Genomic DNA, 14,444 nt, shown 5'->3' on the forward strand with positions numbered 1-14,444 from the left:
TAGAGATCCAGAGAGGGCCTCCCTTGGTGGCGCAGTGGTTGAGCGCTGGGCTGCGAAGCTGCTCGCAGCTTCTGCAGCGCTGGTTCGATCCCCGGCCACCAGCGAGGGTCCCACATGGCACAGCAGACCTCTTCTGTCACACCCGCTGCTCCCCTCAGCAGTGTATTTCTCAGTCTGCCTGTTCTGCTCCCCGCTCTGGCTCTGGTGAATTCTCTCACCCTCCTGCGCTTCTGACTGTACCCAGTGCTTGTATAAATAAATAAAAAATAAATCTTTAAAAAAATTAAAAAAAAAGAGAGATCCAGAGACCTCATTTCATTTGATTGTATATTTACTTACGTGAGTTTTAAGCCGTTTGTACAGAGAAAAATGTCAAAAAGATTGTAAAGGGAGTATGCCAGGTGTTAATTACAAAGGCGCTTTCTCTTTGCTGTGTATTAGAGTCGTCGTTGTAGGGAGTCCTTCATGTTAGGGCTGTGGCAGAGAGGACCCGTGATCCGATGTGGGACCTTCCCTCTATAATGGGGATCTTGGGAACACAGGCTCCTGTCCCAAGACTTGAGTGGGAGTTGGGGAGAGGGAAGGGCTGTAACTGGAGAGAGGAGGGGGCATTGGTCCCACTACATGGAAGTCATGACTTCATCTCTCTTCCTTTTTGCCTCTTATTCCTGCTGAAGGTTTCCACCTCTCAAGAGCATTGTTCGCCCACATTCCAGAAATTCTAACCATTGAATTCATTTTGCATTTCCACACCCCTTCAGATTCCTGTCACCAATCTACTTACTTTCTCATTTAGGAAAGGGGATAGAAAATAAATTGCCTTTGCTCTTACCTTGTAAAGTGACAGCTTGATTCTATAGCTGCAAGTTGTTTTTGTCACTGAATCCATGTTTAGCCTAATAATACCACTTTAGTGAGTGTTTTTATATACACCACCCCACAACCCTGGGCTCATCACAGTTGTCGCCTCTGAAGCCACTACACTCTTTGCAGACAAGTGGACTCTGAGTCTCATGGCATATGAGCAAGTGCGTGCCAGGGCCAAGATTCACCCTAGATTCTTGGGTGCTACATGGATTCCTTTTCGGCGTTCACACCATTTTGCAGGATACGCACATTTTTAAAGGACGGGCAGTCCCAGGATGCACATCACTGCACAGACAGCTCCTTATCCCAGTAAGGAGGCTCCCTTTGTGTTTGGTATTTGGCTTAGAGGACTTTTGCCAAAGGCTTAGAGGACTTTTGCAGCGTACCTCTGGCGGTACCAGAAATGACTTTCGCTGAACATTTTCAAATTTTAACGTAATTTTAACTGCCTTTCATTTTTGACAAGTGGTATTTTCTGTTGATAAACTGGCGACAATTCATTGACATGATGAATGTGAATCCCTTTTCAGAAAAAGTGGCTTATTGGAGTATCTGGATATGGTGTACAGTCTTAGGGAACAAGGCAGTGGATGGAATTTGGGAAATCCTGTTGTGAATTCTTGCCTCATAAAATTAAAAGGTCAACTGGAAAGGGCAGAGGGAGGCTGTCTTTGGGGTGTTACCTCTGTCCCACGGGCTTCCAGTGGCACTTAGTGGTTCCATTTGTGGGTGTGTGCGTCTGTGGGAGACGAGACGTCTGAGCAGTGGTGCCTCGATCAGTGCCTGCTGCACGCACGGTTGGGTTCGTGCCCCAAGGCAGCTGTTGTAGCTGTCATCTCCCCTGAATCTCCAGCCTCCTGGGTTCAACTTGCTTCTCCTCTAACTCAGGAAATCAGTAAATAACTAACTACCCTTTGATTCCCCAACCCAGTCCCTACCAGTTCACTTTGAAGGTTTATTTTTAATTTAGTATGAGACAATTTATGTCATTATGTTTGTGTATCTTAAAGAACAATAAAAAAAAAAAGCCATTTCAATGGGCCCAGTTCCAAAGTTTATTGGGTCAAGCTGCAGAATGTTACTCCCCTGCTAAGTGACAGTGTGCAGGGAATCCCTCTAGAGTCCTTTTAAAATGAAGCTGAACTGTGGCTGCAGATGGGGGGCGGGAAGTGAGTCGGAGGAGGGCTTGGCGTGTGCGTACATGGAATCATGAAGAAGAGCTGGATTTTATAGAAACCACAGTCCAAATTAGAGAAAGCCAACTTTTGGATTAAAATGATTTCTGTTGTGGTTGTAACATACCACAGTTTGATTTTTGTCCAGATGAAAACATTTGGTTTTCACTTCAGTAAATATTGTGGAGACATTGCCAGCTAATTCTGAAAAGTAATGAAATACGAGTTTGGCAAAGCGCAGATGCGTTCTGTACTCCCGATTCCTCTTATCTGATCCAAGTTCAGAGTTTTGTGTTTTTTTTTGTGTTTTTTTTTTTTTTTTCCACATTTTCTGATGCACTTGAATCATCAGGAGAGAAAATCTGCCTGTGATTTAATAGAAAGCTGTAAATATTAAATACACTTCTATAATGTGAGTATAAAATCTTCCCACCCCCAAAATCATATAATCCTCAGCCCTTAAAACATTCATTTGCCTTTCATGACAACTCCAAAACTACAGTTTGCAAAGGGGACGTGCGGGGTAGTTTCGTGTGTCAAGTCAGCCTTGTCTCAGTTGCTCATTAACCTCATGCGCGGAGGTTGTACCTCTGCTTGGAGGGCTCACCCTGAGAGCTGCGGAGACCCATCCCTGCAGGTGGGGGGTGAGCCCTGATGAGGAACGGGGGTCCCTCTTTAGAAAGCATCTTCCACTTGTGAAGCCCCTGCTTCTTCCGGCTGTGTTCATCCCTGTAAAGTCACTGTCCTTTTCCTGAATGCAGCGCCACAGTGAGCTTTTCACGGTTGCTTCCCCTGACATTCCAAAGGAAGACGGTTCCCTAATAAAGTCTGCATGGGAACCTTACCTCTTACATGCTAGAGTTTATAATTATACATTCTATTTTATTTTATGTTATTTTTAAGATTTCTTTTTATTTATTTATTTATTTGTTTGTTTGTTTGTTTGTTTATGCAAGCACTGGGTACAGTGAGAAGTGTGGGAGGGTGAGAGAACTCACCAGAGCCAGAGCAGGGAGCAGAACAGGCAGACTGACGAAATACACTGCTGAGGGGAGCAGCAGGCGGCAGGAGAGGCATGGCACACCATGTGGGACCCTCACCAGCGGCCGGGGATGGAACTGGCCCTGCAGAGGTTGTGGACAGCTTCGCAGCCCAGCGCTCAACCGCTGCACCACCAGGGGAGGCCCTATAAGTATACATTAAAAAAAAAATTTTAAACATGTTCTTCCTTTTTCAAATGCTAAATAATTACCTTTCCACTGACTCAGCGTCACTTTGATTCTGTAGTGCACCCATTCAGCCATGTTATGCTGAGGAATGTGGGATCGTTTTTACCTGTGATAAATAGCCCAGACTGCTGTGTGCAGTTAGGGTTTTAAAATATACTTTGCTGCATTGTGTGTCTGTGTGTGTGTGGCATATTTTCCTTTAAACTTATTTGTAAATTAGATAACTGAACTTGTAGCTAAGCTAAGAAGAAATAAATTTGCTCTATTTGAATATCTTTACTACTTTGGTTTTTCAGATGCCTTTTATTTTCTTTTTCTGTTTGAGGCTGTTACATTTATTTCCTAGGAATTAGCCTGTAATAGTCAGTGTTTCTCTGTCACTTTGTTTATGAGAGGATCTTACTGGTTTTGTCCCAACAAGAAAGAAAGCGATTCTTTTGCTTCCTTTTTGCCAGAGCTGCGGTTTCTCCTGGCCTGGAATGCTAGCTTGGACTCTTCATTCCTTTGCAAGTGGATGTGTTGGCTGGGTCTTAGAGGGACTTGCAGTCATCACAGAGCTTTGGAACACACAGCATCATATTGCTGGATTCAGCTTGCAGCAGTAGGAATTGGAATGCTAATGAGATGTAGGGGGATGCGGATACCCAGTAAGATGATGGAGGTTATGTCTTGCCAGTGGCTTCCTGAATAAAACCTCGAAGGGGACAGTGGCCTTGACTGTCCACGGTGGGGGTTGGGTGTTGCTATAATTGGTGCAACTGGCCAGAGGGGAGAATTGGTACTAGCCCAGTATTTGAACTGAGGGCACATTCTTGTCTCTGTTAGTAGTTAACTGACCCCCCTGCCGAGTTTATTTATTTTTAAAGATTTATTTATTTATTTATTTATTTATTTATTTATTTATTTATTTATACAAGCACTGGCTACAGTCAGAAGTGCGGGAGGGTGAGAGAATTCACCAGAGCCAGAGCAGGGAACAGGACAGGCAGACTGATGAAATACACTGCTGAGGGGAGCAGCGGGCGGCAGGAGAGGTCTGCGCGCCCATGTGGGACCCTCTCCGGTGGTCGGGGATCGAACTGGCGCTACAGAGGCTGCGGGCAGCAACCGCTGCGCCACCAGGGGAGGCCCTGAGAAGCTGCTTTTGTTGCAAAGATCACCTTACTTGCTTTCTTTTGGATATTAAATGTTTGGTGCTGAACTGAGCTTCTAGACATTTTCTCTGTTTTATTTCCTTGAAACAAGAAAACCTTGGGTATAAGGAATGTGTGTTAGTTGCTTTATACGGCTTATCCTAGGTTTCGAGTTTTCAAATATCTGCAACAGATTTGTAAGTAGAAGTTAATTCCTTGTTTATTTCTCATGTGTTTCCTGGGGATTTTACTTGAAACACATTTTTTATCAGTGTTATTCCCACCCCTACCTCCACTCTCCCCCCACCACCCCCCACCCCTTATACATTATTGGCCTCAGTTGCAGAATTTATTGCATTTTCTGCTGAGGGGAGAAAGGGAAATTAGACAGGTAAGTTACTGCAGATTTACATGAAAACTTTCTGATTTCTGCCACTAGAATCAGCATGGATGTTTTGACCTACAAGGGACGTGAAGATATTTCGATTTCTTCTCATTTTACCGAAGAGGAGAATTTAATGGTTGGGTTCAAAACTTTGAAGTGTTGATGTTCCCTGCTGTGTCTGCACAATAACACGTAACATGTTACATTAGGTCATGTTACATGCTAACATGAGCTGGCACCTGTAGTAAAATAATTTTTTGTTTTTCACTCAAAACCTCTTTGGAATGATGATGTAAAGTTTGTCCTGCTTTTCTAAAGGACTTACAAAGTTAGATTTGGGAAAGAAGGTTCTAGTAGTACTGGTGTACTTGGCTGTGCAGTACCCACCTTGTGTGTGCTGGGAAACTCCAGTTATGAAGGTGACGGTGTCTCTTTTCCCTGGCAGTCTTGTGCTAAAGAAGAATAAGTAACAATAAATAATGTTTTTCAAGTAGAAATAGCGCCCCCCTCCCCAGTCTTTAAACTTATCTCTTAATTCCAGTTTGATTGTTTCTCTCCAGAGTCTGTGTCAGATTTATTATAAACCTTGTGTTGAGAACCTATTTCTCATCGCAAGTGATTGAAGGGGAGGGAAAACAAGGACAGAGGAAATGGGTTTTGTGAGAATGGATCCAATTCAGCTGTCCGCCGCGCATCTTTGTCCACATTCATCCCTTTGGAGCTTCCTTTCCACCTAGAGGTGAAACCCACCTTACTTGGGGGTTTGAATATCGGCCGTGACTGCAATGCAAGAAAGGAGACATGGCAATCTCCGTGGGATGAATATGTGTTTTGCCACTTCAGGTCCCTGTTTTTTGTTTTTTTTGTTTTTAATTTTTTAGGATTTATTTTTATTTATACAGGGACTGTGGTACAAGCCAGTGGCGTGGGAGGTTGAGAGGATTCACCAGAGACAGAGTAGGGAACAGAACAGGCGGACGGACACAAGACATTGCTGAGGGGAGCAGTGGGCGAGGCATGAGAGGTCCACCGCGCCATGTGGGTATCTCTCTGGCTGGCTGGGAATCGAACCCACCCTGCGGGGACTGTGGACAGCTTCACAGCACTGCGCTCAACCCCCTGCACCACTGGGGAGGCCCTTCAGGTCCCTGTTTACCTGTTTGCCTTCACTCAGTCCCATCTCCTTGTTAGAGCACGTCCTCTGAGTTTGGACAGCAGTGCTGGCCCATTGTGTTGGAAGTTCGAGGTCTCCGAGAGAGCAGGTTGGTTACTCGTGTCCTTGTTGATGTTCAGTTGCAAGAAAGTGGGCAAGAGAAGAAATGATTTTCCCATTTACTAATTCTTCTGTGCCTTGATAGTATCTCGCCCAAAGCACTTAATGAGAAAAAAGAGTGCAGATGTTGCTAGAATTAATTTTAGGAACTTTCTTTGGTTTTTAGTCCCCATTGGTCCAAAATAAAACACCAGTGGGTTGAGTGGTTTCCTTCTGAATTGCCATTATTTGAATAGAAAGAACTGTGTGTTGCTTCTTTCTAATATGGAGCTTATTTTCTGGTGATGTTATTGCTGTCTCTTAAGTTTGGAAATGAAAACAATTGGTTATGAGGAGGTAGTTAAGATATAAAGGGAGAACGGGGGTGCGGATTCTTCATTGATGTTGCTTTCACTTTAAAAAAATAGTTTTTTTCCTTATTGTGCAGGTGTTTAATAATTTTGCACGTTACTAGCCTGAACATAATACTGACGTCACTTGTAAAATGTATTACGGTTTGAGGGAGATTCCATGTCTTGTGAGTCACCCCGCTTGAATTCAAGACACCGTTCCTTATATAATGAAATGTTAATAATCTGCCTTTACCAATTGTTTTGCTCTGATCGTCTCTTATTTTTAAAGTTGCTTATAAAATCAGGGCCTCCCTGATGGTAAGTCTCAGTGCTGTCACCACTGCGGCCAGAGTTTGATCCCTGTCCAGGGAGCTACCCACATGGCGCAGCAGACCTCTCCTGTCTCGCCCGCTGCTCCCCTCAGCAGTGTATTTCAGTAGATCTGCCTGTTCTGTTCCCCACTCTGTCTTTGGTGAATCAATATATAATCCATAAGTCTATCTTCCTTAACACTGGGTAGACATTTTTATTTTATTGCCTTTTATCTTTCTCAGTCACTGCTGACGTGTTTGTTGCGGGAGGGGGGCACACTCACATTATTCAGATGAGATTTAAAATTTATGATTTGTTAGGTTTGGTGAATAGCATCATCCCTCTCCCCTGCCTGGGGGACTTTGCTTGATATCTGTTGAAAGGACACAATTGGAATTTTATTTCCTGGGGGATATTTGAAAAATAAATTAAAAAATGGCAGTAGAGATGCGTAGCATTGCTTTATCTCAGTCCTGAGGATCTGGGTTTGTAATTTAATAAATGCCTCCATTTGTTGTGCTGCTTCTGGTGGGGGGGCGCCCAGACTTGTTTTTATGAGCCCTCTTTCTTAAACCCGCCAGGTTCTCCTGCGCTGCCCAACAGCATGGTATATTTTGGAAGCTCTCAGGATGAGGAGGATGTTGAGCAGGAAGAAGATGAGACAGAAGACGTCAAAACAGCTACCAACAACAATGCTTCATCTTCATGCCAGTCAACCCCCAGGAAAGGAAAAACTCACAAGCATGTTCACAACGGGCATGGTAGGTCCACTCTTGGTTTGAGTAAAGTAAGATAAAATCCAGAGTTTTGGGTGACAGCTGGAGCAGATCATCTTCTGAGGAGATGATGATGAAGGCTGCATAGCTGGCTAGTGGCGGAGCTAGGTCCTGATACTTCTCTGGACACTTAAAGGGCAAAGAGGTGCGTAGAACAGTATAATCCACTGTGGCCCAGATGGATAGATTGTTAAGATGAGTGTGGATATTCGTAGGCTGTGGAGACAATAATAAATTTCATAAGCACTGCAGATAGTTGGAGGAAGCAATCCCTTTTATTTATTTTTAAAGATTTATTTATACAAAAGCTGGGGTGCAGGCCAGAGGTGCAGGAGGGTGAGAGAATTCACCAGAGACAGAGTGGGGAACAGAACAGGCAGACTGACTGAAATACACTGCTGAGGGGAGCAGCGGGCGAGACCGGAGAGGTCTGCCCCGCCATGTGGGTAGCCTCCTGGCTGGTGAGGAATCGAACCCATGCTGCAAAGGCTGCGGACAGCTTCACAGCATAGCGCTCAACCATCCGTGCCACCGGGGAGACCCCACGATCACTGTTAAAGGGGGGTGGTCAAGAAGATTGTGTGAAGAAAGTTGTAATCAGCTTAATTATGCTTTTAGCAAGTGAAGATCTTTATCATTCAGCACATGAAATAAGTAAATGCATATATATTATAAATTCTACTAATTTTTCATTGAGGAAGATGAGGAACAAACAGCACATAAGGTAGGAAGCAAAATTTGGATATCAGAGAGTAAGCTGACTGTAGAAAGTGCCCAGTGGTTTTTCAGCAGGGGAAGTGACTTAATTGGAGATGTGTTTTGAGAAGATTAAGCTGGCATCAATTATGGGAATGTCATAAAGGGAAATAACTTGAAGAGGAGGGAGCACTTTGGAAGGCTGTAATTGTAGGCAGCACCTGGCCAGAGTAACAGGGGACTAAGAGCAGCATAGACAAGAGTGCAGAGCCAGTGCACAAAGCAGCACAGGTAGCGGAGAAGTTGGTGAGAAATACTGTGAAGGTAGTGTTGAGAGGACTTGGTAGCAAATTGGATTTATATGGGGTGAGGGAAAGCAAGTAAGAATAGAAGGGAAGGGCCTCCTATGGTGGTGCAGTGGTTGAGCGCTGGGCTGCAAAGCTGCCCGCAGCTCTGCAGCGCCAGTTCGATCCCCAGCTGCTGGCGAGGGTCCCACATGGCACGCAGACCTCTCCTGCCACGCCCACTGCTCCCTTCAGCAGTGTATTTCGTCAGTCTGCCTGTTCTGTTCCCCGCTCTGGCTCTGGTGAATTCTCTCACCCTCCTGCGCTTCTGACTATATACCCAATGATTATATATATATATATGTATGTATTAATAAATAGAATAGAATAGAATAGAATAGAATAGAATAGAATAGAATAGAATAGAATAGAATAGAATAGAATAGAAGGGAAAGGAGAGTGGATATAAGAGAATGGGTAGGAGATGCCATGACTTTTCCATGGAGCTCTTCCTGCCCGGCTCTCTGCTCGCCCTCATGCTTCATGGGGATGTGCACAGACCCTAGCGATGAAGTGAGACCCTCTGTACAGTGGCAGAGACTCGGTGTTGTGGACAAGTGATTGAGACAAAGGGAACTTTCTCATTGTTTCTCTCTCCACGACTGTGCACTGAACTCCCTTCTGTTGTTCTTCACTTACTGGGAAGTAGAGGCTCAGGACAAGCATGATTTAGACATGAGACACTCTGTTTCTAGCTTTCCGTATTGTTGAGCATTTTTGCGTCGTCAGCTTAATGATTGTTCATCCGTCCCAGATGCTTCTTCTAAAGACATTTTTTTAGCTGGAATCTTAGCTGAGGTAAAGGGTGTGCCCCCTTTTTAATGACCTTCAGATTATTTGGGGGAATGCGTTGATAATGCCCAGTGCATAATAGCAAACGGTGGCTGGCTTTTAACCTTTCAGGTAGAAAGTTTTGACCTGCAACTGTGGTCGTCAGGACATCTTGGTAGCTGAAAGAAAGCTACGTACTTGATTTGGAACTCAGGTGCAGGTGTAGAGGTGAACTCTCTTGGAAAGTTCAGGAACATGGAATGCCGTGTGAACGTGGAAGATGGAATATTGCCTAGGTGCAGGCTGGTGGCACATTTTCTCATCAGTAAGGGGAGAGGGACTGTGCTTTGAAATGAGGGAACCCCGGGAAAGAATTGGTCACACGTGCCCTTCAGGCTAGGAGGAAGAACTCAAATGTAGAGAAAGGAACTGTTGATGGTCTTAGATGTGGAAATAAGATGAACTGGAACAAGTTCAGAATGATTCCTCTGACAGCAGACAGAGCCCGAGGATTCCCGCTAGAAAGCAGCTGAGGTGAGGCCGGGGTTGAAAATAAACATCAGTTCTGAGGAGCACATGGGGCATTTAAGTAAAATTGATCAGCTTTTCACAGCTGACTGGGAAGGCCGGGTTGAAGGAAGCCGAAGCAGAATTAGGGAGTTGATGCGGGGGCCAGTGAAGAATTTGGTTATTTTGGGGCTTGTGATGGTGAAGACCAGCCCTGCAGGGCCTGAGGGGGGCCTCACCCAGGAGCTGCTGGCAGAAAGCGTCTGCATGAGCGCGCTTTCAGAGGGAGGATGAGCAAGACAGGAGCCTTGTGATTTCCTTTAAAAAAAATAATTCTTGAGAAGGTGTCTAGTTTTCTAGTTGTACCTTTTGTTGAGATGAATCAAGAGTAAACAATAGAAACAAAACATGAAACTGAACTTGTGTCTGTTGGTGTCTGTGTGAGCAGATGACAGAAGGGCAGCTCGCTGGCAGGGCTGCAGAATGGTTCCGCCTTGTGAGTTGTCATGGTCTCCCGGTGATGGGCCGGAGGTGGGCGAATGCACCCCAGGTGTACTGGTGCACCTGTAGTTGGGCCCTCCTCTCCCATTTCGCCCCAGCTTGTTAGAACTTGCCGGCTCATTAGACAGTTTTCTCAGATTCAGCTTTCAGTGTCAAACAGGATGATCCTTCCTGTGCATGGATATTAATTTTGTTTTCATAGGAGCTGCAGGGTGAGGCTGTGAAGGGGCAGTGATGGCCTGGCAGGACATTCAGAGTTGGTGACAGATACCCAGTGTCTGGGTTCCTGTCTGAAAACACACACACACACACACACACACACACTTTAAAAATATTGCGAGATTTTACTATTGTAAACAGTTCATGTATGAGTAAAAAAATGGGATTGAAAAGGCTTTAAAATTTGCACTTTGGGAATTCACTTGTTACTTCAAACATTGTCTGCAGCACTGTTGGTTTTTTTGTCTGTCTGGTGAATCCTGTGTCTCTTGGATGGGGTGTGTGGAGGATAGCATTTGGTTCTAGGGGTGGTTGGGCTGACTAGGTGGGGGGAGTCTGCGGGGGGACCTCCTCACTGCCTTTTCTGACTGTGCTCATGCATTCTCTCTTCTCTGTGTCTTCCTCCCTTCCTCTGCTGTGCTGTCCTGTGCCATCTGGAGATGTGGCATAAGCTAGCAGGACAGCAGGGCGCTCCCCGCACCAGCCGGGCCTCCCCAGTACACGATCTCCACGCCGCCTCCCCACACCTGTGTGCTTCTCGAGACTCAGAGAAGCCACATTTGCAAAGGCCCTATGAGTTCTTATCTCTGAATTCTCTCTCCTTGCATCTACTTCTGATGTGTTTTCTTGATGATGGGTCTTATTTATGCCCTTTTGTCCTTTTAATCCTATCCAGATATCGACTATAACATTGGCCTGTAATCTACACTTTAATTTTTTTTTTGTTTTCTAAGCAATGATGCTCTTTCACTTTCCAGCAGTCTGGATAGTTTGGTAGCTTTCTTTCGATTGCGTTCATCCGTGATTCATTCAACACCTACCCTGTGGTCTCCTACCTTTTGCATCATGACTATTTGTTTCAGTACTTTATCCCGAGAGGTGATTTCCAGAGCTCCCCCGCAAGTCCTCATCAAAACAACCATTTCAGGAACATGCAAAAACAGAATCCTTTTTAACACTGACAGAATTCAGAGATAAGTTGCTTTTGCAACTCCAGGGGAGTCCAAGAACCCCCTTGCAGCGAGAACCCCTGGGAATGTGCACACACCTAAATGTTGGGGAGGTAACTGCTGCCCAAATGGCCTGTCTTTGTGCTTGGTTGTTCCAGACTGTGGTCTGCAGCTGGCCTCGTCCCCGTCAACTCCCAGCCAGTGGTCAGTGTATCCACTCCTACCCCAGGCGCCCACCATGCGCCGTTCCATTTGGAATTTGGTTTATCTGATTTTCAGTAGCCTCAGAGAAAAGTATGAATTTCTGTTTTGTTCGAGTTTTTCTTGTTCTTACCCTGGACCCTAAGACCTTCACATCTGTTCATATCCTAACTACGTAATGGTGGTGTTTAAGGTCCTTTTACTATGGAGTATTCCGAAGACCAACGGTAGACAAAGGAAGCACAATACCGGCTCTAGTATAATCTTCCTTGCAAAATTAGCTTGTGTGTGTGTGTTTTTTTTTTTAATTAATTCATTCATTCATCCATTTTAAAGATTTATTCATGCATGCAAGGACCGGGGTACAGGCCAGATGCGCGGGAGGGTGAGAGGATTCACCAGAGACAGAGCGGGGAGCAGAACAGGCAGACGGACCAATGATACTGCTGAGGGGAGCAGCGGGTGAGACAGGAGAGGTCTGCCGCACCATGTGGGTATCTCTCTGGCCAGCTGGGATTGAACCCGCGCTGCAGGGGCTGTGGACAGCTTCACAGCACTGCGTTCAACCACCTGCGCCACCAGGGGAGGCTCTATTTTTATTTATTTTTAAGTGAAGTAATACTGGGCTATCCCCATCAGGTATTAACCACCAAGCTTATGTGATTTTGGCAAGTGTCACACCCATAAGTGTTAGAAAGGATTTTGTTTTGCATGTTCCTGAAATTGCTGTTTTTGGAGGACTTGGGTAGGAGCCCTGGAAATCATCTCACTGGGTAACGTACTGAAACAGAATCATATATTCTTGAGAGCAGGATCTTGCCACATTAAGGAATGCTATGGAGTTCATTTGTTTTGTCAGCTGTATAATAAGTTTTTACTTCCATATATTTGAGAAACATGTGTGAGCCCCTGTACTATTTTTAATGCCTTGCGTGATAACCCTGATGACACGTCAGTGCAGGCTCTTCCCCAGGAGCTTGTGGTGGGAGGTGCTCCCCGATGGGCCCTTCAGAAATCTCAAGAGACAGGCAGAAGCACAGGGCACACCCTCACCCCTTGTCACTTTCTGTGTCTCACATGTTCTTCCTGTCAGTCCAGGTGTCACACCATTTGTCGTGGGGACCCCCTCACACCTCGGTGCAAGCATCCTTGATAGGAAGGGACCTTGGCTCCAGCAGCTGAGGCGACGACTCCAGTGTTCGCCGTGGGCTCAATGAAAGTGGTGTTTTGTAGTTTCTGTGCATGTTTTTGGACTTTGTGAATTTGTCTTCCCTTTTGCAAGATCCTGTGAAGAGCAAATATAACGTGGTGGCTTTCGGTGTTGAGGGGACAGCTGCTGCAGAGGTCATGGTGCTCTTTCTCTGCATCTTTCATTTCTTCCTGAAGGGAAGGGCTTTTCTCGGCAGCGATACTCTAATCACGTTTGTACTTTGGAAAGGTGAACTAGGGTAGCATTTTGGAAGAGAGATTGGAATGGGCCTGGGGTAGAGGCACAAAACCTTTCAGGAGACTGCGGTACTAGCTGCTCATGATTCTGAGATTTTAGCCAAGGAGGCGTCGTTGCGATGAAGTAGGAAGGTCAAATGAGGCAGTGCTGACACGGTGGGGGGTGGCGTGGTGGCAGTGCCATTACAGGTGCAATTAGAAATGTGCTTCTTCAGCTCATCTGCAGTGCTCTGCGGGCGAGCTGGACTCGTTGGAACGAGGCTGGGAGTAAATTAGTTGAGATTTCCGGCTTTCCGAGCCCTCCTCATGTAACCGACATCAGTCAGCTCTTGCATCTGTAAGAACACCGGGAGAGGAGGCTGCAGGTGCCAGCAGCACAGTGATTCAGAGCCTCGGCTTCAGGCCCCGGCTGGCCCACTGGCTTTGAATTCGGCCCTCAGCAGTCGCCTGCTGTCTGCCTCTGAGCAAGGCACTTTGTTTCTCAGCCCCAGGCAGGGTTCAGCGACCTGTGAGCAGAGGGTCCAAGCGCACCGCACAGGTGCCCATGTCCTGAGCAAGCGAGCGCTTTCTCCGTGACTAGCAGCAGGAAGACTGAGCTCTGGGTGTGTGTTCGTGGACGTTCTCTCTCTCCAGCTCCTCTGCCACGGAGCAGAGGGCTGAGGGCGTCAGGGCAGGCCTTGTGCCTCTGTGCACTTGAGGGAATGGAAGAGCTGGTGTTTGCACGTTGTGAGCTGAGCGCTGTTTCCGCGGAGTCGGTGCCACGATGGTTGCAGGGGCCGTACTCCTCTCTCGTGACCCCGGCGGGCGCCAGCTCCACAAGCGCTGCCTGCTTCTCTCGCCACATGGCATTTGTGTCTTTGGAAGCAAAATAGTAAAAACCTCAGGGCTCACTGCTGCTTCTCCCTGAGGCCGGTGGAGGGGTGGGTCCCTGCTAGCAGGGTGACCCAGAGTGGTTTTGTTATGAAGTCAGCTTTGAAGGAGGCCAATTTTAGCTTCAGAGTCAGGATTTCAGCGCAACACTGAGCCTTCATTGCCTAGTTAGCGATCTGCCCGGCCGCGCCGTTCTACAGCATGTTTTCTGTAATAAAGAAGACAGATGACAAGGAAACAAACTCGCGTCAGCAGTTTATTAAAGCAAGTCAACTCATTCCTGAGAGGGAGTCCCCAGGCAGGGGGGCGTCAGGGTATTCCTGAAGGCTCTGTTTTCAACAGCAGAGAAAAGAGTTATTGATACTGAAACCTTATTATCCCTAGATGCTAAGTCTACAATGTAATAGTCTTTAAAAATTAAGCACTGAGCTGTGAAATATTCCCGTGCCAACATTGC

The 14,444-nt window shown here is 46.1% G+C and overlaps 1 protein-coding gene across 1 annotated transcript in view; it reads left to right on the plus strand.

Annotated features, from left to right (window-relative positions):
* JARID2 (jumonji and AT-rich interaction domain containing 2) overlaps window positions 1-14,444 on the plus strand; it is a 257,710-nt gene that overhangs the window by 197,466 nt on the left and 45,800 nt on the right. Inside the window, 1 exon segment of the mRNA XM_037518897.2 lies at window positions 7,288-7,467. Coding sequence (XP_037374794.2) covers window positions 7,288-7,467 — 180 coding nt within the window.

The sequence above is a fragment of the Talpa occidentalis genome, unplaced genomic scaffold (assembly GCF_014898055.3).
Source record: "Talpa occidentalis isolate TD23 unplaced genomic scaffold, MPIMG_talOcc4v2.1 talOcc4.2, whole genome shotgun sequence".
Lineage (NCBI taxonomy): Eukaryota > Metazoa > Chordata > Mammalia > Eulipotyphla > Talpidae > Talpa > Talpa occidentalis.